At 41.8% G+C, this 24,385-nt stretch overlaps 1 protein-coding gene across 1 annotated transcript; it reads right to left on the reverse strand.

Moving 5' to 3' along the window:
- Positions 1–2,446: 2,446 nt before the first annotated feature.
- Positions 2,447–23,871, reverse strand: zgc:174895 (uncharacterized protein LOC100126024 homolog). Its single transcript, XM_060847779.1, has 6 exons — positions 23,786–23,871; positions 23,199–23,322; positions 21,575–21,668; positions 12,877–13,023; positions 6,897–6,992; positions 2,447–2,619 (listed from the first exon to the last, which is right to left on the reverse strand). Exons 2-6 carry the CDS (start codon positions 23,319–23,321, stop codon positions 2,447–2,449), a joined length of 633 nt encoding a protein of 210 aa, XP_060703762.1. The 5' UTR covers position 23,322; positions 23,786–23,871.
- Between the last annotated feature and the right edge of the window lie 514 nt (positions 23,872–24,385).

Here is a 24,385-nt window from a genome sequence, read left to right on the forward strand (position 1 = left end):
GATCGGTATATTGTAGAAAAAGTCCTGAGCACTGCAGGAAGATTATTTCAGCAAATTCAAGTTCTGACAAAAAAAGACTGGTAGAAGCACATTTGATTGGAACATGTTTGAGGAAGATTAACGAAACACTGGCACTACACGGGAGTTTCTGAGTTTCATGGTGGAAAATGCTGCAAGACAAGAAATTGACGCAATGGCAGGAATTAAGGGAAAGAAAGAGTACAGTATCGTCTCAGACATGAAAATTTGACAAGTGTCTTCCATCTGCCAAATGTAGAATTCCAAAGTGCCGTTGCTGTTCTACATGTTGCAACACACTGTCTGAACACTCTCGGAAACAGAAGACAGACGCTGCTGTAAATAACTCACCCACACCATTGTGTGGCTTAGTTCACCTCACAGCTTAGCTCGACAAATCAAAGACATCTGTAACTCAAATGTTTGGAACTAAACTGGATAGTTTTCAGGCAATTGCGGTGGATCTGTATATGAAGAAGAAGTAAATGATTTCTATGGAATTAAGTGCACTCTGTTTCATAACATGATAAAGACCAGCCAGTTCTACAGCACTATCAAACAGAGAGAAATGGTGCAATGGGAGAAAATGAATGTGACCATAGTGGAGGAAAAAAAAACGAAACAACTGTGGAAGCTGATAATCTGAAATGAAAACAAAACTGGCTGGAGAAACTCAGCAGGTCTGGAAGCATCTGTGGAGAGGAAGCACAGTTAACATTTTGGGTCCAGTGACCCTTCTTCAAGGTTATGAAGTAGGGTCGCAGAATCCAAAATGTTAGCTTTGCTTCCTTTCCACAGATGCTTCCAGACCTGTTGAGATTCTCTAGCAATTTCTGTTCTTGTTTGCAACACAGTAAAGGAATATGCAAATGCTATAACACATCTGAAGAGGTTAAAAATGTGTTGAATATGTTTGTCATAAGGCAAATATCTGGAACTAGATATCTATCCTGTTGCCAGTGTAGCTGTTATACAGGGAATGTCCTATGGTAATGTAACTTTCAATCAGAATACTATGGAGGAGATGCCTATAGAGCTGCCAATCTTAATGTAAGTGTCCAAGAGAGTCTGATGTCTTCAATTATTCTATTGCTGATAATGGTGAAATCCTACCTCAGGAGTTCCTGGGATATCATTGTTTGCAGAGGAGAAGCTTCAAGCTGAAGCAAATGTGGAAGGAGATATGTTACCGAACACAAAAACAAATTCTTACAGTGAGAGTAGTTGGGAGTGTATAATTTCTTTGTCTTTGTTCTGCTTTTTGTGCCCACGGTAGCATGCTGGCTCAATGGTTAGCATTGCTGCCTCACAGTGCCAGGGATCTGCATTTGATTCCAGCCTCAGGTGATTGTGTGGAGTTTGCACGTTCTCCCTGTGTCTGCGTGGGTTTTCTCCCACAGCCCAATGATGTGCAGGCCAGGTGAATTGGCCATGCTAAATTGCCCATAGTGTTAGGTGCATTAGTTAGGGGAATGGGTCTGGATGGGTTACTCTTTGGAAGGTCAGTGTGGACTGAAGGCCTATTCCCATACTGAAGGGAATGTAATCTATTTTTCATCTATTCAATTCAGTCCTGCATAAGTAGTGGAATAATTCTTTCATCATCATTGCAGCAGTGTGAGTGTTAACCAGTAGAGTTACATAAAGGAGTTGGAAGTGCTTTTTTCAAATCAGTGCTTTAACTTTTCCCCAATGTGTAAAGGAAAAGAAGGATATGTAAAAGAAGAGACTGAAAATATCAATCTGTTGACTTCGTCTTTGTGAGATTTTGATGGTTCTGGTGCTGAAGATTTGTCTTTTGAATCTGTCAATGTGCTTGAGTTCCAAAGAGAAAATAATGCAATATATGCATCCGTCATTTCCTCAAAATGAAATGAGAACACTTGGAGAATGTTTCCTTTGATGAAAAAGACTGATAGGGCAGTAGGACTAAGATGAAAATTTAAATATTTTATAGAACAAAATGAAAGTCTTGAGGGAGGTGTAGTTTATAGGATTAATAAATAAATGTTAACAGCTAGACTGCATGAGCAGTTAACATCAGATTATTTTAGATCACACGAAACTGGAACAAAAGTGTGGAATGTTCTGGTGGTGCCCGGTTTAAGCCTCTCTTGTCTTTCTTGTTAAGAGTTAATTCAGGTAAATGGCTGTAGAATCTCTTCTGGTCAGAACATCCAGATACAACCTTGATATTGCAACATCCAGCAGTGTTTTCACTGGTCTCACAGTGGAGTCTGCCAATCTCCATTGAAGTTGCCTTTAACTCTTGTGTTTCTACTTAAGGTACCAGTCCACCATACTTACTTGCAATGGAATTAAGTTCCCAATTGACTCCTGTTCTCTCTAAGAAATTGCATTTCTCAGCATTATTTCTGATGTGCACAAATCAATTTAAAAAATGAAACTTTAGGAGACAACTGATGTTTCACTCAGATTTATTTTGCATATCTGGAACCTTTGTCTTAAAGGCTTTGAAGGACTCCAGGTATTTATTATTGAACTGTGGCTGCAAGTGATCAGGGACACAGGTTGAACATTTATATTTCTCTTTAATTTGTTTGCCTCCTTTGCTGTCCTCGATGCAGATTGCTGCAATGCCTATAAAGAGAACAAAGAACTTTACAGAAAAGGAAGGGTGACAAAAAGAGGTTATAGTTTCACCTAATCCTCCTCAGTCAAACCTTTGTCTCCTACCCAAACATGATTTTGATAAGCTTACTGCTATTTGTCCAGACTGAAGCTGAACATTATGAATCCCAGCTCCTGGTAATATTTCTATACATCGGATCATATTGATTACCCAAGCTGGCCAACTGACAGCATTCACGGTCACCTGTGAACCTGCCAAGCTCATGGTTTGGAACTTTGAGCTTGATGTAGATGGATATCCTCATTCCACCATCAGGTATGAAGTCTTTGAATGAACTTAATCCCTAATAAATCTCATAAGTTTGCATTCCCTTAAAGAAATGTTCTGCCATTTGCATTGGATCCAGTTAATAGTGAGATCCTGTAAGCATTCATGATCAGATTTAGTTCAACAATTTGTTTGAAGAGCAAGGGAGAACAGTTCTTATTTTGATGATTTAATAATGTCTGCAAGATTGGGGGCACCCTACCACAAAATCCATGCACCCATATACTCCTTCCCAACTGGCCTCCCTTATCCATACCCCCTACCGTGCTGGATTTCCCAGCTGTGCCCTCCCAAATCCCTGGATTTGCCTGAAGGCCAGGAGATTTCTTCACTTCTTCCTTGTGTCTGTTTGTAGGCCCAGCTGTGGCTACTATGGTCCTCTTCCAATCAGATCAAGTGGCAGTTCTCAAGAGTGGAAATTGAGGGAAGATGCCTTCATTTGCACTGATGAGGACCACTCCAAACCTTTGTGAGGAGTTTACTAAATTTTAATTTGCACTAGGTGGATTATCTTCCCCGAGTAAAATCCACTTGATCAAAATGGACACCAGGATTCTGGAAGATTGACAACTGGGATCTGATAGATCTTTGTAGTCTTTGTTTATCTTAATGTTTAGGAGTCAGGAAGGGATAATAAAGTAAGAAAAAATGAAGCAAAGGAAATAGCATAAGAGTAGGAAAGAAATAATTGTGTGAAGAAATCTGTTTAATCTTGCAGACATTATGGGTGAAACATGGTGGATCGGGGCTATCTTTATTTACAAATACACACTTTATTTACAAATGCACCCCTCACAATCCCCATTACTGGCCTTCAAATGCACCATGGAGTGCAGTAAAATTCATTCCCCTAGGGTCCATGCTTCCTACTGTTGCAGATATGAGGAAATGTTTGATTGTGTTCAAGTTCCCACCATTGATCCTACATAATCTTGGAAACTACAAGATTATGGGAGCATTGGGAAAATCGCTTTGTTTCTTTAATATATAGTATGTTGGCAAAGGAATGACATCATATGTCACATTCCCTATTAACTAAAGTACAGAATCAGACTTATCTTCTATAAAAAGCTACTGAAATGGATTTGAAGGTGAAGATGATGATTACAAGCATCCGGAATGAAAATAAAATTAATCAGATGTTGCCATAGATTGAATGTTGTTGGGTGGCTGAAAGAATCATTCCGTCTGCTTAACAACATTAGAGCAAAATTGGATATCTTCATCGCACTCAAGAAGGGGAAGCTTCATATCCCCTTTTGAACAAGGTTGAGCATGCCCTCTCCTCCCTAAGAGTGATGCTCTTCATCTGATTATAATATCAGAATGGGGCAAACAGAATTTTAAAAATTTGCTTTTGTACTCCTGATAGAGTCATAGAGATGTACAGCATGGAAACAGACCCTTCGGTCCAACCTGTCCAGGCCGACCAGATATCCCAACCCAATCTAGTCCAACTTGCCAGCACCTGGCCCATATCCCTCCAAACCCTTCCTGTTCATATACCCATCCAAATGCCTCTTAAATGTTGCAATTGTACCAGCCTCCACCACAACCTCTGGCAGCTCATTCCATACACGTACCACCCTCTGCGTGAAAAAGTTGCTTCTTAGGTCTCTATTATATCTTTTCCCTCTCACCCTAAACCTATGCCCTCTGGTTCTGGACTCCCTGACCCGAGGGAAAAGACTTTGTCTATTTATCCTATCTATGCCCTTCATAATTTTGTAAACCTCTGTAAGGTCACCCCTCAGCCTCTGATGCTCCAGCGAAAACAGCCCCAGCCTGTTCAGCCTCTCCCTGTTGCTCAGATCCTCCAACCCTGGCAACATCCTTGTAAATCTTTTCTGAACCCTTTCAAGTTTCACAACATTTTTCCGATAGGAAGGAGAACTGAATTGCATGCACTCCAAGGTCTCTGTTCAGCAGCACTGCCTAGGACCTTACCATTAAGTGTGTAAGTCCTGCTAAGATTTGCTTTCCCAAAATGCAGCACCTCACATTTATCTGAATTAAACTCCATCTGCCACATCTCAGCCCATTGGCCCATCTGGTCCAGATCCTGTTGTAATTTGAGGTAACCCTCTTCGCTATCGACTACACCTCCAATTTTGGTGCCATCTGCAAACTTAACTAACTGTACCTCTTATGCTCGCATCCAAATCATTTATGTAAATGACAAAAAGTAGAGGGCCCAACACCCAGGCCTCCAGTCTGAAAAACAACCCTCCACCATCACCTTCTGTCTTCTACTTTTGAGCCAGTTCTGTATCCAACTGGCTAGTTCTCCCTGTATTCCATGAGATCTAACCTTGCTAATCAGTCTCCCATGGGGAACTTTGTCGAACGCCTTACCCAAGTACATATAGATCACATCTACCGCTCTGACCTCATCAATCTTCTTTGTTAATTCATCAAAAAGCTTAATCAAGTTTGTGAGACATGATTTCCCACGCACAAAGCCATGTTGACTATCCCGCATCAGTCCTTGCCTTTTCAAATACATGTATATCCTGTCCCTCAGGATTCCCTCCAACAACTTGCCAACCACCGAGATCAGGCTCACCAGTCTATAGTTCCCTGGCTTGTCTTTACTGCCCTTCTTAAACAATGGCACCACGTTTGCCAACCTCCAGTCTTCGGGCACCTCACCTGTGACTATCGATGATACAAATATCTCAGCTAGAGGCCCAGCAATCACTTCTCTAGCTTCCCACAGAGTTCTCGGGTACACCTGATCCTGGAGAGTTTTCCATGTTTAACCGTTTCAAGACATCCAGCACTTCCTCCTCTATAATCTGGACATTTCGCAATATGTCACCATCTATTTCCCTACAGTCTATATCTTCCATATCCTTTTCCACAGTAAATACTGATGCAAAGTACTCATTTAGCATCTCCCCCATTTTCTGTGGCTCCACACAAAGGCCACCTTGCTGATCTTTGAGGGGCCCTATTCTCTCCCTAGTTACTCTTTTGTCCTTAATATATTTGTAAAAACCTTTGGATTCTCCTTAATTGTATTTTCCAATGCTATCTCATGTCCCTGTTTTGCCCTCCTGATTTCCCTCTTAAGTACACTCCTACTTCCTTTATACTCTTCTAAGGATTCACTCGATCTATCCTGTCTATACCTGACATATGCTTCCTTCTTTTTCTTAACCAAACCCTCAATTTCTTTAGTCATCCAGCATTCGCTATACCTACCAGCCTTTCCTTTCACCCTGACAATAATATACTTTCTCTGGATTCTTGTTATCTCATTTCTGAAGGCTTCCCATTTTCCAGCTGTCCCTTTACCTACAAACATCTGCCTCCAATCAGCTTTCGAAAGTTCTTGCCTAATACTGTCAAAATTGGCCTTTCTCCAATTTAGTACTTCAACTTTTAGATCTGGTCTATCCTTTTCCATCACTGTTTTAAAACGAATAGAATCATGGTTGCTGCCCCCAAAGTGCTCCCCCACTGACACCTCAGTCACCTGGCCTGCCTTATTTCCCAAGAGTAGGTCAAGTTTTGCACCTTCTCTAGTGGGTACATCCACATATTGAATCAGAAAATTGTCTTGTACACACTTAAAAAATTCCTCTCCATCTAAACCTTTAACATTATGGCAGTCCCAGTCAATGCTTGGAAAGTTAAAATCCCCTCCACACAACTACCCTAATATTCTTACAGATAGCTGAGATCTCCTTCCAAGTTTGTTTCTCAATTTCTCTCTGACTATTGGGTGGTCTATAATACAATCCCAATAAGGTGATCATCCCTCTCTTATTTCTCAGTTCTATCCAAATAACTTCCCTGGATGTATTTCTGGGAATATCCTCCCTCAGCATAGCTGTAATGCTATTCCTTATCAAAAACGCCACTCCTTCTCCTCTCTTGCCTTCCTTTCTATCCTTCCTGTAGCATTTGTATCCTGGAACATCGCCAATTTGCATGAATTTCTTTCCCATACCTGCTATAGTTCCACCTTGTTCCTCAATGAGTGCAATTGCAGCTTCCATCGTGCCTCCAGTCTCAATCCACTGGTCCACCAATAGGATTCTTAAATCTGAAATCAGAATTTTTAAAGCATCCTTTTTTACTTCTGGTAAGGTCTGTATTTTTGCCCCCGTCCCTCCTTTGTGAGTAAGTACTTACCGTTTGCTTGATAATTTTTCACAATGAGCCAGTGGAGGTTTATAACCCACAAATTTCATTCTACCTTTCTGTAGCACACCTTTTTGATTTAAGTCATCCATCAATGAAAGGAAAAGAACAAAACAGAAGTGTCATGAGGCACACAGTGACAAAGAGACACGCCTTGGTTAACAAGCTATTCTTATTCGGGACAAGATGTACTATTCTCCAGTTAAACAGAGGATTGTAAGGATAGGCTACACTTTTAGGAAAAGTTGATTGATGATATTTTCCTTGAACATAACTAGTTTTTTAAATCAACCATTGGTCAAAATATCATTGTGGCAGGAACAACAGTGTCAATTCAAACCTCATAATGTCAGGCGAAGAGGAGGGGTAAACATCCAACATTTCATAATCATGGAGCACCCGCAGAAAAAAAATTACTTAAACTTGCCAACTTCCAATTTTGCTCATGTTACTCTCACACGAAGTGTTCATATCTGAATATATTACCTCGACAGAAGTGACCAGGATTTTATGTTTTGTTTCAGGTTTTCAGGATCTGCAATATTTTATTCAAATTGGTCATTTGTATAGATCTTGCTATGTGCCATTTATACTTACACTATGTATGAGCACTTATATTAACATTTACAATAACAATAACAATGGCTGCACTCGAAGGTTTTTCATTTTTGTATTATTCTAAACATTGATGTGTAGATGCAATTTCTCCCTAATATGCTGTGCACAACATCTTGAGGTGGTTTGTCCTTTCGACTTCCCTTCCACACAGTAGAGTTGATCTTCTCCAGTCTTCACTGGACTAACCTTTTTAATTTGACAACATTGTGGCTTTTCTCTGCACCCTCTTCAATTCATGAACAGCCTGCTGTACATTTTATATTGAGGCAGATTATTCTTCAAAGTTTCCGTTTTAAATACAAACCAGCCGACTGAATTGAATGATTTCTGATTTGTATTACGGATTTTGCTTAAATTAACAGTAATTGGTTTACTGGCAGCCGTAGTAACCAGTTTCAAATAGTCACTAATAAAGTTCATTGTTGGCCAGAGCTGTGAATTAATATGAGTCAAAATATATAATGTACAATTTGGTGATAGTTGAACATTGCTTCTGCCTGGCACAAATACAGCGCAGTACAGGCCCTTCGGCCCTCGATGTTGCGCCGACCGAAGCCTACCTAACCTACACTAGCCCAATAACCTCCATATGCTTATCCAATGCCCGCTTAAATGACCATAAAGAGGGAGAGTTCACCACTGCTACTGGCAGGGCATTCCATGAACTCACAACCCGCTGAGTAAAGAATCTACCCCTAACATCTGTCCTATACCTACCACCCCTTAATTTAAAACTGTGTCCCCTAGTAACAGCTGACTCCGTTAGCGGAAAAAGTTTCTCACTGTCAACCCTATCTAAACCCCTAATCATCTTGTACACCTCTATCAAATCTCCCCTAATCCTTTTCTCCAATGAGAACAGCCCCAAGTGCCTCAACCTTTCCTCATACGATCTTCCTACCATGCCAGGCAACATCCTGGTAAACCTCCTCTGCACTCGTTCCGATGCCTCCACATCCTTCCTATAGTATGGCGACCAAAACTGTACACAATACTCCAGATGAGGCCACACCAGAGTCTTATACAACTGCAACATGACCTCAGGACTCCGGAACTCAATTCCTCTACCAATAAAGCCCAGTACACCATATGCTTTCTTCACAGCACTATTTACCTGGGTGGCAACTTTCAGAGATCTGTGTACATGGACACCAAGATCCCTCTGCTCATCCACACTACCAAGTAGCCTACCATTAGCCCAGTAATCTATCTTCTTGTTACTACTACCAAAGTGAATGACTTCACACTTAGCTACATTGAACTCCATTTGCCAACTTTCTGCCCAGCTCTGCAACTTATCTATATCCTGCTGTAACCTGCCACATCCTTCTTCGCTGTCCACAACTCCACCGACTTTCGTGTCATCCGCAAACTTGCTCACCCAGCCTTCAAGCCCCTCCTCTAGGTCATTTATAAAAAATGACAAACTGCAATGGTCACAAAGCAGATCCTTGTGGAACACTGCTAGTAACTGCACTCCAAGATGAACCTATACCATCAACTACTACCCTCTGTCTCCTTCCAGCCAACCAATTCCTAATCCAAACCTCTAATGCACCCTCAATGCCATACCTCCGTAGTTTTTGCATTAGCCTGCCATGGGGTACCTTATCGAACGCCTTGATAAAATCCATATACACCACATCTACTGCTTTACCCTCGTCCACTTCCTTGGTCACCTTCTCAAAGAACTCAATAAGATTTGTGAGGCACGACCTGCCCTTCACAAAACCATGCTGACTATCCTTGATCACATTATTCCTATCCAGATGTTCATAAATCTTATCCCTTACAATTCTCTCTAAGACTTTGCCCACAACAGAAGTGAGACTCACTGGCCTATAGTTACTCGGGCTATCCCTACTTCCCTTCTTGAACAAGGGGACCACATTCGCTATCCTCCAGTCTTCTGGCACTATTCCCGTAGACAACGACACAATAAAAATCAAGGCCAATGGCTCCGCTATCTCCTCCCCAGCTTCCCAGAGGATCCTAGGATAAATGCCATCAGGCCCAGGGGACTTATCTATTTTCATCCTTTCCAGTATTCCCCAGACCTCTTCCCTACATACCTCAAGGCCATCTATTCTAATCACTTGTGACTCAATATTCACATCAGCAACAATGTCCTGTTCCTGAGTGAATACTGACAAAAAGTATTGATTTAGTGTCTCTCGAATCTCCTCTGCCTCCACACACAACTTCCCACTACTATCCTTGACTGGACCGATACCTACCCTAGTCATCCTTTTATTCCTGACATACCTATAGAAAGCCTTTGGGTTTTCCCTAATCCTACCAACTAAGGACTTTTCATGTCCCCTTCTCGCTGCTCTTAGCTCTCTCTTTAGATCCTTCCTGGCTACCTTATAACTCTCAATCGCCCCAACTGAACCTTCATGCCTCATCTTTACATAGGCTGCCCTCTTCCCTTTCACAAGGGATTCCAATTCCTTATTAAACCACGGCTCCCTCACAAGACCCTTTCCTCCCTGCCTGACTGGTACATACTTATCAAGGACACTCATTAGCTATTCCTTGAACAATCTCCACATATCGTTTGTGTTCTTCCCTTGAAGCCTATTTTTCCAATCCACGCATCCTAAGTCATGCCTCACCGCATCATAATTTCCCTGCCCCCAGCTATAACTCTTGCCCTGTAGTGCACACTTATCCCTCTCCATCACTAGAGTAAAAGTCACCGAGCTGTGGTCACTGTCCCCGAAGTGCTCACCTACCTCCAAGTTTAACACCTGGCCTGGTTCATTACCTAGAACCAAATCCAGTATAGCCTCACCTCTTGTTGGCCTGTCTACATATTGTGTCAGGAAACCCTCCTGCACACATTGGACCAACACCGACCCATCTAACGAACTCGAGCTATAGCTTTCCCAGTCAATATCTGGGAAGTTAAAGTCCCCCATAACAACCACCCTGCTACTTTCACTCTTCTCCTGAATCATCCTCGCAGTACTGTCCTCTACTTCTCTCGGACCATTAGGAGGCCTGTAGAAAACTCCTAACAGGGTGACCTCACCTTTCCTATTTCTAACCTCAGCCCAAACTACCTCAGATGGCAAGTCTTCTTCCATCGTCCTTTCCACCACTGTAATACTATCCTTGACAAGCAATGCCACACCTCCCCCTCTTTTACCCCCATCTCTGACCCTACTAAAATATTTAAACCCTGGAACCTGCAACAGCCATTCCTGTCCCTGTTCTACCCACGTCTCTGTAATGGCCACAACATCGAAGTCCCAGGTACCAACCTACGCTGCAAGTTCACCTACCTTATTTCTTATACTTCTGGCATTGAAGTATACACACTTCAAGTCACCTTCCTGTTTACAGGCACCCTCCTTTGAGATCGATGCCATGTTCCTAACCTCCCTGCACTCAAGGTCCTGTACCCTAAAGCTACAGTCCAGGTTCCCATGTCCCTACAGAGTTAGTTTAAACCCTCCCAAAGAGCACTAGCAAACCTCCCCCCAAGGATACTGGTGCCCCTCAGGTTCAGGTGTAGACCATTCTGTTTATAGAGGTCCCATCTTCCCCAGAAAGAACCCCAGTTGTCCAGAAACCGGAATCCCTCCCTCCTGCACCATCCCTGTAGCCATGCATTTAACTGTTCTCTCTCCCTATTCCTCGACTCTCTATCACGTGGCACGGGTAACAAACCAGAGACAACAACTCTGTTCGTTCTAGCTCTGAGCTTCCAACCTAGCTCCCTGAAAGCCTGCCTAACATCCTCACCCCTCTTCCTACCTATGTCGTTGGTGCCAACGTGGACCACGATCTGGGGCTGCTCCCCCTCCCCCTTAAGGACCCGGAAAACACGATCAGAGACATCACGTACCCTTGCACCTGGGAGGCAACATACCAGTCGTGAGTCTCTGTCACCCCCGTAAAACTGCCTATCTGTGCCCCTTACTATTGAGTCCCCAATAACTATCGCTCTACCTTTCTCCACACTTCCCTTCTGAGCAACGGGGACAGGCTCCGTGCCAGAGGCCTGAACCTCGTTGCTTACCCCTGGTAAGTCATCCCCCCCACAAGTATCCAAAACAGTATACTTGTTCTTGAGGGGAATGACCGCAGGGGGTCCCTGCACTGGCTGCTTCCTCCCACTCCCCCTCACTGTCACCCATCTCTCTATAACTTTTGGAGTAACTACTTCCCTAAAGCTCTGATCTATGACCACCTCTGCCTCCCGAATGATCCGCAGTTCATCCAACTCCAGCTCCAGTTCCCTAACACGGTCTTGAAGGAGCTGGAGATGGGTGCACTTCTTGCAAGTGTAATCAGCAGGGACGCTAATGGCTTCCCTCACCTCATACATGTTGCAAGAGGAACATTGCACTGCCTTCGCTGCCATCCCTCTAAAAGGTAAACTTTAAAAACTAGATCTAAAGAAACAAACAAGCAAAATGCAGCACTTACCTGCTTACCACAACGGGTCTTATTATTAGGTTAGAGGAGGAGGGCGGGTGGGAGGCTCTACCCCTGTAGTGCCTCGGGTTCCTCGCCTGTGCGCTTTTATAAGAAAAAAATACCCTTCCCAGGTAAGCTAGCGCGACACCAGCTTCCGGGTACGCTAGGCGCTTAAAAAAAACTTTAAATTTTAGCCGTTAAAAAACACTAACTGGACTATACCGCGACTTAAAAAAAACACCACCAGACAGCTGTTACCTACTCCGCCGAGAGAGTTGATCTAAGAAATAACAAAGAGAGGTTTAAACCACATTACCTATTTCCTATATTATATCTTTATATATTTCCTGTGTTATATCTTGATTATATCTTTACAATGGGAGAAATGGCTCTGTCGTAGTTAGTTGGCTGGAACAATAGGGTACTGAATGGCCTAATAACCCCATAAAAATGAGGATCTCATGATGCCAATGTGGGAATTTGAATTATGTTTAAACATCTGGTGATAAAACTCAACTGGTGTGTTAATGCCCTTTAGAGAGGAAAATCTGGTGTTACTAGTGCAACTGACTCCTATATTAATCAAATACCACACACTGATGTGGTTGACTTTTAACTGTGTTCTGAAATGACCTACAAGCCATTTAGTTCAAAGCAACTAGAGATGAGCAGCAAATTCCAGTCTTGTCAGCAACACCCAAGAATGAAAATTAAATTATGTACCTTCAAATACCAACCTTTTTTAACCACATCAGTGCGCATCTCCATCACTTTCTCTCGACCTGTGTAGTCAGAGTAATTTTTTCTCTTGGTTTCGACACAACTGTGACCTTCTTTCCGGATGGTTAAAAACCCTTTTCCAAGACGGTGAGCTATAGCTGCTCCTAAAATCACAAAATAGCAGGTTTGAATCTCAGTGGTGCTTTTGGTAAAATCTTAACTTAATTATTCTGCTCTAACTCTTCCTCTGTTGAAAGCATGAACTCCCAGGTAGTCACATTCCAAACAGCTGGCGACTTTCCATCTGAAGCTGAGAATAATTCCTTGCGACAAGTCAATATTTGCCCTCGCTCCTGTCAGCCTCTAGCATAACCCTTATTTTTGATTTCTCAAGTTACAGAATGGCTAAGATCAGTTTAGTCGTAGCGAGCAAAGAATCAATAAATCTATGAGATGATTGGCATGGGAGGATGCTGGAGAGGAAAATAAGCTAAGGAAAGGACAAATGCCTGACCATTTTGCGTTGTCAACATAACTCCATATGTCAATATAGAATAGCTGTACATTCAATTAACAGTCCCCTGTGACCAAACAAATAAGCTAGCACAGTAAATCATATTGCAATTACAATCATTGTTGAAATTTAAGTGCTGCAGATTCTATTCTACATGGTCCTGCAGATTTTAGCTTTGGTTGTTCCACAGTTTCCCAAAATATGAATTTTATTTGAACCGGTGTTCTTCTCCAAATTCAAATGTAGCCCCAGGAGTCCAGAATATGTTGCACGATTACTGGCAATCAGCCAGAAATGAGTAGTATGTTCTTTCGTGTTCAGCTTACTGGAGGTTTAGGCCTTTTCAGAAACTCAGAGACAAGTAGATCCAATAATGATGGATAGTCTTTGTTTCTGGTGTAGAAGGTCTACCATTTCAAGGGGTGGAAATTGGGAGGGAGGTCATGTTTCATGCTTGCTCATTTCATAGAGGAACTGATCATTTAATTCATCAGTTGCCTCCATTTATACCTAATATAATTAATCTCGGTATGAGAAATGCAAATTGAGCAGATTAAGCCTGGAGCAGGAAGTCTGAACACTGTGGATTCATTTGGATAACCAGAGAAAGAGCCCTCCTATTTGGAAAGATAACTTTCCCTTTTTAAAAATTCTCACATAGTGTGATAATGGATGCACTAATGATTGATGTAGTGTCACTGACAAAATGGGCAAACATTTACTCTTTCTGTTTAGATCATTTTCCTTTTTAGCGTTTTGCTATGCCAATCATTTTGAACATGATCTCAGGACATCTTTGGAGGAGGTCATGCATTTTTTGGAAAGATAAAATGCCCTTCAGGTGCGGTAAATATTGTTGTTTTAAGCATGAATGTACACAAATGTACATTAAGAAATTGGAACTGTGAAGCTTATTGGAACTTATGAAAACAGCTGTCAAAAGTATCAATATGAACTATCAAAGGGTATTGTCAAGATGTTGAGGCATTCCAAACCCCTGCCCTTGACAATGTGGAAATAAAACTGCCTGAAATGCTAAAAAAAATCATGCTTGTTATTTCATCCTGTCATAAGTCCAGACCTAGAGTGCAAAGAGTCATAGAGTCATAGAGATGTACAGCATGGAAACAGACCCTTCAGTGCAACTCGTCCATGCTGACCAGATATCCCAACCCAATCTAGTCCCACCTGCCAACACCCTGCCCATATCCCTCCAAACCCTTCCTATTTATATACCCATCCAAATGCCTCTTAAATGTTGAAATTGTACCAGCCTCCACCACTTCCTCTGGCAGCCCAGTCCATACACATACCACCCTCTGTGTGAAAAAGTTGCCCTTAGTTCTTTTTTATATTTTTCCCCTCTCACCCTAAACCTATGCCCTCTAGTTCTGGACTCCCCAAACCCAGGGAAAAGACTTTGTCTATTTATCCTATCCATGCCCCTCATAATTTTGTTAACCTCTATTAGGTCACCCCTCAGCCTCCGATGCTCCAGGGGAAACAGCCCCAGCCTGTTCAGTCTCTCCCTAGAGCTCAATTCCTCAAACCCTGTAAACATCTTTGTAAATCTTTTCTGAACCCTTTCAAGTTTCACAACATCTTTCCGACAGGAAGGAGACTAGAATTGTATGCAATATTCCAACAGTGGCCGAACCAATGTCCTATATAGCCGCAACATGACCTCCCAACTCCTGTACTTAATACTCTGACCAATAAAGGAAAGCATACCAAACGCCTTCTTCACTATCCGATCTATCTGCGACTCCACTTTCAAGGAGCTATGTACCTGCACTCCAAGGTCTCTTTGTTCAGCAACACTCCCTAGGTCCTTACCATTAAGTGTATAAGTCCTGCTAAGATTTGCTTTCCCAAAATGCAGCACCTCACACTTATCTGAATTAAATTCCATCTGTCACTTCTCAGCCCATTGGTCTATCTGGTCCAGATCCTGTTGTAATCTGAGGTAACTTTCTTCGCTGTCCACTATACCGCCAATTTTAGTGTCATCTGCAAACTTACTAACTGTACCTCTTATGCTTGCATCCAATTAATTTATGTAAATGACAAAAAGTAGAGGGCTCAGCACCAATCCTTATGGAACTCCACTGGTCACAGGCTTCCAGTCTGAAAAACAATCCTCCACCACCACCCTCTGTCTTCTACCTTTGAGCCAGTTCTGTATCCAAATGGCTAGTTCTCCCTGTATTCCATGAGATCTAACCTTACTAATCAGTCTCCCATGAGGAACCTTGTCGAACGCCTTACTGAAGTCCATATAGATCACCTCTACCGCTCTGCCGTCATCAATCCTCTTTGTTACTTCTTCAAAAGACTCAATCAAGTTTGTGAGACATAATTTCCCATGCACAAAGCCATATTGACTGTCCCTAATCAGTCCTTGCCTTTCGAAATATATGTACATCTTGTTCCTCAGGATTCCCTCCAAAAACTTGCCCACCAAGGTTTAGGGTGAGTGGGGAAAGATATAAAAGAGACCTAAGGGGCAACCTTTTGATGCAGAGAGTGGTGCGTGCATGGAATGAGTTGCTAGAGGAAGTGATGGAGGCTGGTACAATTGCAACATTTAAAGGCATCTGGATGGGTATATGAATAGGAAGAGTTTAGAGAGATATGGGCCATGTGCTGGCAAATGAAACTGGATTAGGTTCGGATATCTGGTCGGCATGGATGAGTTGAACTGATGGGTCTGTTTCCGTGCAGTACATCTCTATGACTCTATGACTCTATGTACTAACTCTGCAAATCCGTGCTATGGTTTCCCTTTTGCACCAAAGAATAAAATAGTTGATACTGTTGTGTTGATTTCACAGGACTCTACTCCAGGTTGGAGCATTGACTGACAAGAGCATCAGCCTGATAATTCGAAAGCTACATCTTACATCTTTTTTCTTGTGTTGCAAACTTTCATATTAGGAATAAAGTCTTAGCAACTAACCCTTTCACAATTCGGACAAGGTAGAGCGTAAACTGCTGGATTAGTTTCAGCAGGTCAGGGACAAATTTTCATTAAGGCAGATGCTGTTCCCAGATTGGACTTCAGATCGTACCCCCTGAAGAAGTTTGACAACTGTATGTTTGAATTATAGCTGTCTTCTTACAATTAAATGACTTACAAGAACTTGAAATTAATTATTAATGAAAATTGAATTATTCGATGGCAACAGGAAAAACCTGATGCTCTTTCGGAATTCGATTAGCCTGCGATGGTGGTGAGATTACTGGAGTCCAATACATGCCTAAACTTTAAGCACACACTGCGTACAATGAACAGGTCATTGGATTGAATGGGTGGTCCTCACAGGCAACACTCCTGTAACAGATCTGTATCTGTTAGTAGCAGTCAAGCTTTAGCATTTAATTGACACATGACTCCAATATGCTTAAATAAACTGCACGGTGGCCTCAATGGTCAGCACTGCTGCCTCACAGCACCGGTGTCCCAGGTTCGATTCCAGCCTCGGGCGACTGTCTGTGTGGAGTTTGCACATTCTCCCCGTGTCTGCGTGGGTTCCCTCCCACAGTCCAAAGATGTGCAGGTTAGGTGGATTGACCATGCTAAATTGCCCATAGTGTTAGGGGCATTAGTCAGAGGGAAATGGATTTGGGTGGGTTACTCTTCAGAGGGACTGGTTGGGTTGAAGGGCCTTTTCCACACAGAAGGTAATTTAAACTTAAAATAAAAACCAAAAGAACTGCAGATACTGTAAATCAGAAACAAAACCGAAGTTACTGAAAAAGCTCAGCAGGTCTGGCAGCACCAGTGAAGAGAAATCAGAGTTAATGTTTGGGGTCCAGTGACGCGTTTTCAGAACTTAAATAGATTTTGTGATAATGTGTTCAATTTGGAAGAAACAGGAAATTTGAAAAACTAAGCTCTTGCTCAAAGACTAAATCCTCAAAGAATTTTAATATGTTTCCATAAACCAAATGCCACAACTTTGTTATAACAGCATGATACAAATCTTTAATCCAACTTCTTTCAAAGAAGGGATTAAGCTGCAGGAACGAGGACAAACCTTATTCAAAGAAATCATTAACTTATCCTTTCAGAAATGCTCAATGTACGAAGGCATGGCTTTTACTTTAACCTCATGATGGGTTATGGTAACATGGAGCATTAAGGTTTCTAATGAAGGCAATGGGTGGTGCATCTGTTTGTAATTTCTGACCGCCAGTTAATGAATTGAACATAATAACAGATATAGAAATCCTTGGATAATTGAGGATTAAGTAAAATGCACACTACCATGTAGGAAAAAAAAGCTCCAAGCAAGGTTTTGCATTAGGCGTGTTGCGTTAGAGCAGGTTCCAACTTTTCTGCCTGTCTATCTTTCTCTCTTGTTTAAGATCATCATTAAAGCGTACATCATCAACTAAGCTGTTTGGGGTGGATTTTATTTTGGGGGATTGGGGTGGAGGAGCAGGGGACTAACTATTAGATTTTAAAAAGACTATATTGTCACCTTAACAGTAGAGAGTGGGGCTTACATCTCTCAGTGGAAAGAGGCACCACCTTCAAGAGCCACCAGCCAACCTGATTGGCCAGCCGCTCTTGCTGTCTGAGTACCAGAGCTCAGTATCCTCTTGGTGTCTCCATGAAGATTGGTGCAATCAGACAGCTGCATCCTGGGCTTTTTGGACAGAGAGGGATCAGGCAACCTAGGGGAACAGGAAAGGGGAGCTACAGGTTATGGTGGTGGTTGGCAGATGAGACTTGAAGGACTGTGGATGGGGTAGTCAAAAAAAAAGTACTATCTTAGGGGAGGTAACCCATAACAGGGCCTCCCCTGTAAGATTATACCCCACTTCTTTACTGCCTAAGAACAATGGTCTGTCTCTTGTCACCTGCTTTCCACTTCCGGCACATTATGGCTACGAAGGTGAGTTGAAACCATTAATTGCTACTTAATTAGGCTGTTAAGAGCTTCACCAGGCCTAAGGCCAGGGAGGCTAATCCCTCCCATCAAAAAAAAATCAGTGTGTAGGCTGTAAAACCCAATCCCTCATGTGGATAGGTGTTAAATTTTGTTTCATAGCACTATTGCTCAGTACCTCAGGGCATTTTCCTTTGGTAAAGTTACTGGATAAATGCAAGTTGTTACTTACTGAAAGCCATCAAACAATTGCACTGCAGAGATTATGGCAACATAGTAGTTGTGATACAGAAATAGCCTGATTAACCAATGGCACATGATGACATTCACTTCAAGAGATCTGCAGGTTTAAGGCTAACACCATGAAAAGTTGTCATTAAAGAGGAAATTAAAGAGGAAAATGCTGGAAACACTCAGCAAATAGAGGTGGACACAGTAAACATTTCAGGTAAAAACAAGGACTGAGATGCTGGAATCCAGAGTCTAGATTAGAGTGGTGCTAGAAAAGCACAGCAGGTCAGGCAGCATGCGAGGAGCAGGAAAATCGATGTTTTGGGCAAAAGCCCGTTATCAGGAATCAGTAAACATTTCAAGTTGACTACTTTTCATTAGAACCACATGTTCAGATTGTTCTAAACCATATTCTGATTGATCTACATCTCCTGGAGGAAGGGATGCTGCATCCTTCCTGGTTCTGAAAGACATATACATGGCTCCAATTACAATCAGTGCCGTTAAGACCAGAAGATGTAAGTGCAGAAGTGGGTCATTCAACTATTGCGTCAAAAGTGTGGTGCTGGGAAAACACAATAGGTCAGGCAGCATCCAAGGACAAGGAGTGTCGACGTTTCAAGCATAAGCGCTTCGTCTGCTTTGCCTTTCAATGAGATCATGACTGATTTGATCATCTTCAACTCCACTTGCCTGATCTTTCACCTTAGCCCTTGATTCACTTACTGATTAAGTATCTGTAAAGTGAATCCAGACGATAACCCAACCTCTACAGTTATTGGTCAGAAAGTATTCCATAGATTCACTACCCTCCAAGAGAAGAAATTACTCCTTAACTCCATCTTAATTGTGCGAATCTTTATCCTAAGATTATGCCATCTGGTCCAGAATTTCCTGGAAGGGAAAAGAACCTTTCCACATCTACCATGTCAAGTCCCTTAAGAAACTTGCATGGTTCAATAAAAACATAAGAAAGATGAGGAGGATATGCCACTGGCCCCATGTGGTCACGCAATACAGTCATGGCTGATCTCATCTCAGCCTCAACTCCACTTTCCTGCCCAGTCCCAAACCCTTTAAATCCACTGCCGATCAAAACTCTGTCTACTTCTGCCCTTAATTTTTACAGTATCCACTGCACTCTGTGGGCATGAATTCCACCTCGGTTTTCACCTTTGTTTTAAATCTGCCATCCCTTTGCAAAAGATCTGTGAATGTTTGTTCTAGATCGCCCTGTAAATGGTTCAAGATGGCGCAGACACCGGGCAATTTCTTGCGTTCTCCCCCCAGCAGAACTAATTCTAACATTTCTTATAATGATTCTACGCATTTAAACTTAAAATCTAAATCTGTAAAGATTCCTGTATGCTTCACTCTGCCCAAGTTTTTTTCCACCTGTGATCTGCATGCCCTTCCTTACCATGATCTGCCTGTACTACTTGCAAACAAAGCTTTTCACTGTACTTAGGTACATGTGACAATAAATCAAATCAATCAATGGAAACATGAATGTTTTGAGGCATAGAGATGTACAGCACAGAAACAGACCCTTCGGACCAATTCTTCCATGCTGACCAGATATCCTAAACTAATTTAGTCCCATTTGCCAGCATTTAGCTCACAAAATTTAACACCTATTCATAAGCTCTTCCTGTTTATTTACCCATCCAGATGCCTTTTAAATGTTATGATTGTACGAGCCTCCACCACTTCCTCTGGTAGTTCATTTCATGCACGTATCACGCTCTACGTGACCCTTAGGTCCCTTTAAATTCTTTCCTCTCTCACTCTAAACCTATGCCCTCTAGTTCTGGACTCCCTCACCCCAGGGAAAAGACCTTGTGTATTTATCCCATCCATTTCCCTCATGACTTTATTAACCTCTATAAAGTTATCCCTCAGTCTCTGACACTCTAGGAAAATAGCCCCAGTCTATTCAGCCTCTCCCTAAAGCTCAAACCCTCCAGCCTTGGCAACATCCTTGCAAATCTTTTCTGAACCCTTTCAAGTTTCTCTATGTCTGTTCTGTCAATCCCCTTTAGCACCATATTCTCAATTAGATCTCCTCTCTTCAACCTCAGGTCACCTCTCATTCTATTATATTCCAAGAGCACAGGCCCAAACCACTCAACCTTTCCTCATAAGACAGTCCCTCCTAGCAAATCTTCTCTGAGCTGGCTCCAATGCCAGTAAAACTTTCATGAGATAAGGGGCCCAAATCTGTTCACAGAATTCCAGCTGTGGTCAGACTGGCCTTAGTGCCCTCGGCACAAAATGAATGAACAGTATGCAACTTTCACTTGTTCCTCCAAGTAACCTTACTGTCTTTCTAAGTGTATGGTCCACTATTGAATAAAGCTTATTCTAAACTAAAAAAATCACACACCACCCGGTATTAGTCCAATGGGTTTATTTGGAAGCACCAGTTTTCAGAGCGTCGCTCCTTCATCAGCGTGATGCGAAAGCTGATGCCTCCAAATAAATCTGTTGGACTATAATCTGGTGTTGTGTGAATTTTAACTTTGTCTACTCCAGTCCAACACCGGCACCTCCAAATCATATTCTAAGCTAATTGGTCCAAACATTCTGTCACTCGGTACTAAGGCTGTCTCTCACAATGCGAGATTAGCCTTTAAGCTGACAATCGCTGGAACTCCCAATTGAGTTTACCTTTGAAGTTGTGAGCAAACTCTAAAACCCAGTGTGATGATTTATTACTGAATGAAGTAAGCATTGTTGAATGCTACAATACTTCAAGGTCAATTATACCCTAGGAATTTCACCTTGTTTCAACCTACAATAATTGGTATAACTAAGCGGAATAATGTATTTAGATCAGAGTGGTGTTGGAAAAGCACAGCAGGTCAGGCAGCATCCAAGGAGCAGAAAAATCGACGTTTCGGGCAAAAGCCCTTCATCAGGAATCAGGAAGCGGAATAATGTGTCAACCAAATAGCATGGTGACAAAATGCTGAATTTAACATTACATCAAAGTTAAATGAACCCTCATCCTTGCCCAAAAACTGTTCTCCTGGTAATTAAACTGTTAAGATTTCTGCATTACATAATTACCTAGAATAAAGCCCATGGCATCAATCCCAGCTATGATGTCTATGGTGTCATTCTGGAAAGGCTGGACCAAGTCTTCTACGCAGTCTTTAAAGGCCTTAAAAATAAATTTAAAACTTATTAAAAAATCTTAATGGATAAAAGCAATATTGCCTCAAAACTGATCTCAATGTGAAAGATTTTATTCATCTAAACTTGACTTCTCATATTCTTCAGTGGTGTAGATAGGACAACAGGAGCAATGATGGGGCATTTCACCAATTGACACTCTTCATCCACTGAATGGGATCATGGCTAATCTGGATATTGAAAGGAAACCAGAGTCTAACTGGTGATCACAAGTTTGGCATTTCCATGAAAGCTCCAACTGACCCATTCTCAATTCAACAGAAGAATTGTAATCTGGAAAATGACAGCATTGTTCCTTCTTTTCTGTCAAAGTCTCAGCCGAGGTTGGGGAGAAATCTTGTAGAACTTTAATGTTCACTGGACATCAGAATGTAAAGTTTCTTAATGGCATTGTGTCTGTCAACAGTAACTCATTTACCTGAAATATATCAGATGCTAAAATAGCTTTGTCTGAAATATTTATCCTCGAATATCTCCTCACTGGGGAGAAAGGAAAACAAAATATAATAATATCCTATTGTGAGCCTTAAAGTGACTCATTCAGAGTGAGTTGATGAAGCTTAGAAGCAATCTACCGCCTTGGCTGCAATTATAATTAAGCTGAGGAGCTGAAGAGAAATGGGGAGGAAATGGAAAGGTTTCATAACCTGACAGAATACATTTTCAGATGGTTCAGAAGCCAGTGTGTCTGTGTGTAAATGTAAATGGTATGAGGCCACCTGGGATGGTTCCTCATACCGAAGTTGGTTTTCCACCAGTTAATTATTCTCTTATTTGGCCAGTTATTTGTCTTTTGTCTATAATCAATCTACACCTTAAAGTATAATGATTATTGTCTCTTACATGTGTTGGCAGAAGTGGATACAGCAGATGCTGATTAGAAGCAAGGTAAGAGTGGTGCTGAAAAAGCACAGCAGGCCAGGCAGCATCCGAGAAGCAGGGAAATCGATGTTTCTGGCAAAAACCCTCCATCAGGAATGAGGCTAGGAGCCTCGGTGGTGGAGAGATAAATGGGAGGGGGCTGGGGCTGGGAAGAAGGTGCATTTGTTGCCCTACTGACATGTGATCCATTTGGCCTAGCTTGTTTCCAAGTACCAGGTCCAAGAGTGCCTCCTTTCATTGGACAGGAAGCTAGCTTATGGATGATTTGGTCTGATTGAGAAGACATTGCTGCTTCCTCTTCCTGCTCAGACTTCTGATCAAAATCTGAGGTGACTCAGGCCAACCCTGGACAAGAATCTTCCTCTGTGCTTAGTATGCAGGTCTCAACCTAAGCATTTTAAACAAGCAGTAACATGCCTTCAAACACTAATCATTTTAGAAATCAAAATAATAGTGTCCTAAAAATAGGTGAAACATTGAAAGATATGTCGTTTTCTTTAGGTATTTGATTGTGGTGGTCTATTTGTTCTAGGAATGTGTAAAATGACCACTGAGTTCTGGTTAAATTGCCCGAATTCTGTAAATTTAATTGATTGCATATTATTGTGTCTTCTACCTGTTGGTTACAGTAGAGTCTGGATGGATCAAGCCAGGCATAGTGTGAGCCCTTTACATTGGGTGCCATGAGAGCTAAATACCAACTTTTCTCACACTCTGTGGGGATATTCAGTACATCCATGCTAGAGAAAGAAAAGACAATTGATCAAACATTGAGATACATAGAAATTGCAGCATACAAACAGCTCAATCTATTCAACTTGTCTATTCCAGTGTTATGCTCCACTTGAACATCTTCCCGCCTTCCTTCATCGTACCCAACAGATATATCCTTTCATTCTTACAAAATAAATGTAATTTTGGTTTTTGGACGTTCTTACAGTCTCAACATAAGGAATCTGAGTATTCTCTTCATTGCTTGAAAACAACAGGTTTCCATTCTTACTGTCTGAACTCTGTCATAATTGTGGTAGGCCCATGAATACCTGACTCTTCCTGCTTTCTGTCACAAACTGCTGCTCCCTGTCAAATACTAGCAAGATCATTAATTTTGCACGTCTGTTATATGAAAACTATCTCTGTCATTATAATATTAATCACTTGTAAAACCAAAACCAAATGTTGAGTGAAATATTGGATTCTTACTTGGGTGAAGATCAATGGCATCTGATCGGCTCCAGGACCGTGGCACTACTTTAGTAATGCCTGTGTCAAATGTTGTAACCTAATCTAGGGTCAGCTGCAAAAATAGTTTAGCTCCACCTAGGAAGCCTTAAATAGGCTTCAAGGCTGGTCAAGACTGTCTTGCCTAATAGTGTAACATACACCAATTTTAAAAAGACTAATGCACTGCTTCTTAACCTTTGGCGTATCAGAGGTTACATTTTTCAGTTCTTCAAAAACTATTTTGCATTTTCAGGATTTCAAACAAATACAGCTCTCATTCATGTTTCAAGACCCACAAGAATGACTTGTGTTAGTCAACATGATGTGTGTGTGTGTGTGTGTGTGTGTGTGTGTGTGTGTGTGTGTGTGTGTGTGTGTGTGTGATATTAGTGTGGCTGGTGTATTTACATGGCTGCCAGCATGTGGTATTACCCTGATTACCATTATTGGTATTAAGGGTGCTTACTCTTCTGCCATGAGGGCACAGAGTTTGAAGGAGTTCGTGAACATCAAATGTCCTTTGTCAATACTGCCTCCAAGGCTATGTAGTGATTACTGGGAGAGGATGCACTGTTCTTA

This window comes from Hemiscyllium ocellatum, chromosome 31 (genome assembly GCF_020745735.1).
Source record: "Hemiscyllium ocellatum isolate sHemOce1 chromosome 31, sHemOce1.pat.X.cur, whole genome shotgun sequence".
Classification (NCBI taxonomy): Eukaryota; Metazoa; Chordata; class Chondrichthyes; order Orectolobiformes; family Hemiscylliidae; genus Hemiscyllium; species Hemiscyllium ocellatum.

What these genes read in the sequence shown, in the direction of transcription:
- zgc:174895 (XM_060847779.1), bottom strand. Translation starts at nt 23,321, where the DNA reads ATGGATGTACTGAATATCCCCACAGAGTGTGAGAAAAGTTGGTATTTA. An exon ending in TGCCATGGGCTTTATTCTAG is followed by an intron (nt 13,024 to 21,574) that starts GTAATTATGTAA and finishes TTGTGATTTTAG; the next exon opens with GAGCAGCTATAGCTCACCGT. An exon ending in ACAAGGTGGAACTATAGCAG is followed by an intron (nt 2,620 to 6,896) that starts GTATGGGAAAGA and finishes TTCTCTTTATAG; the next exon opens with GCATTGCAGCAATCTGCATC.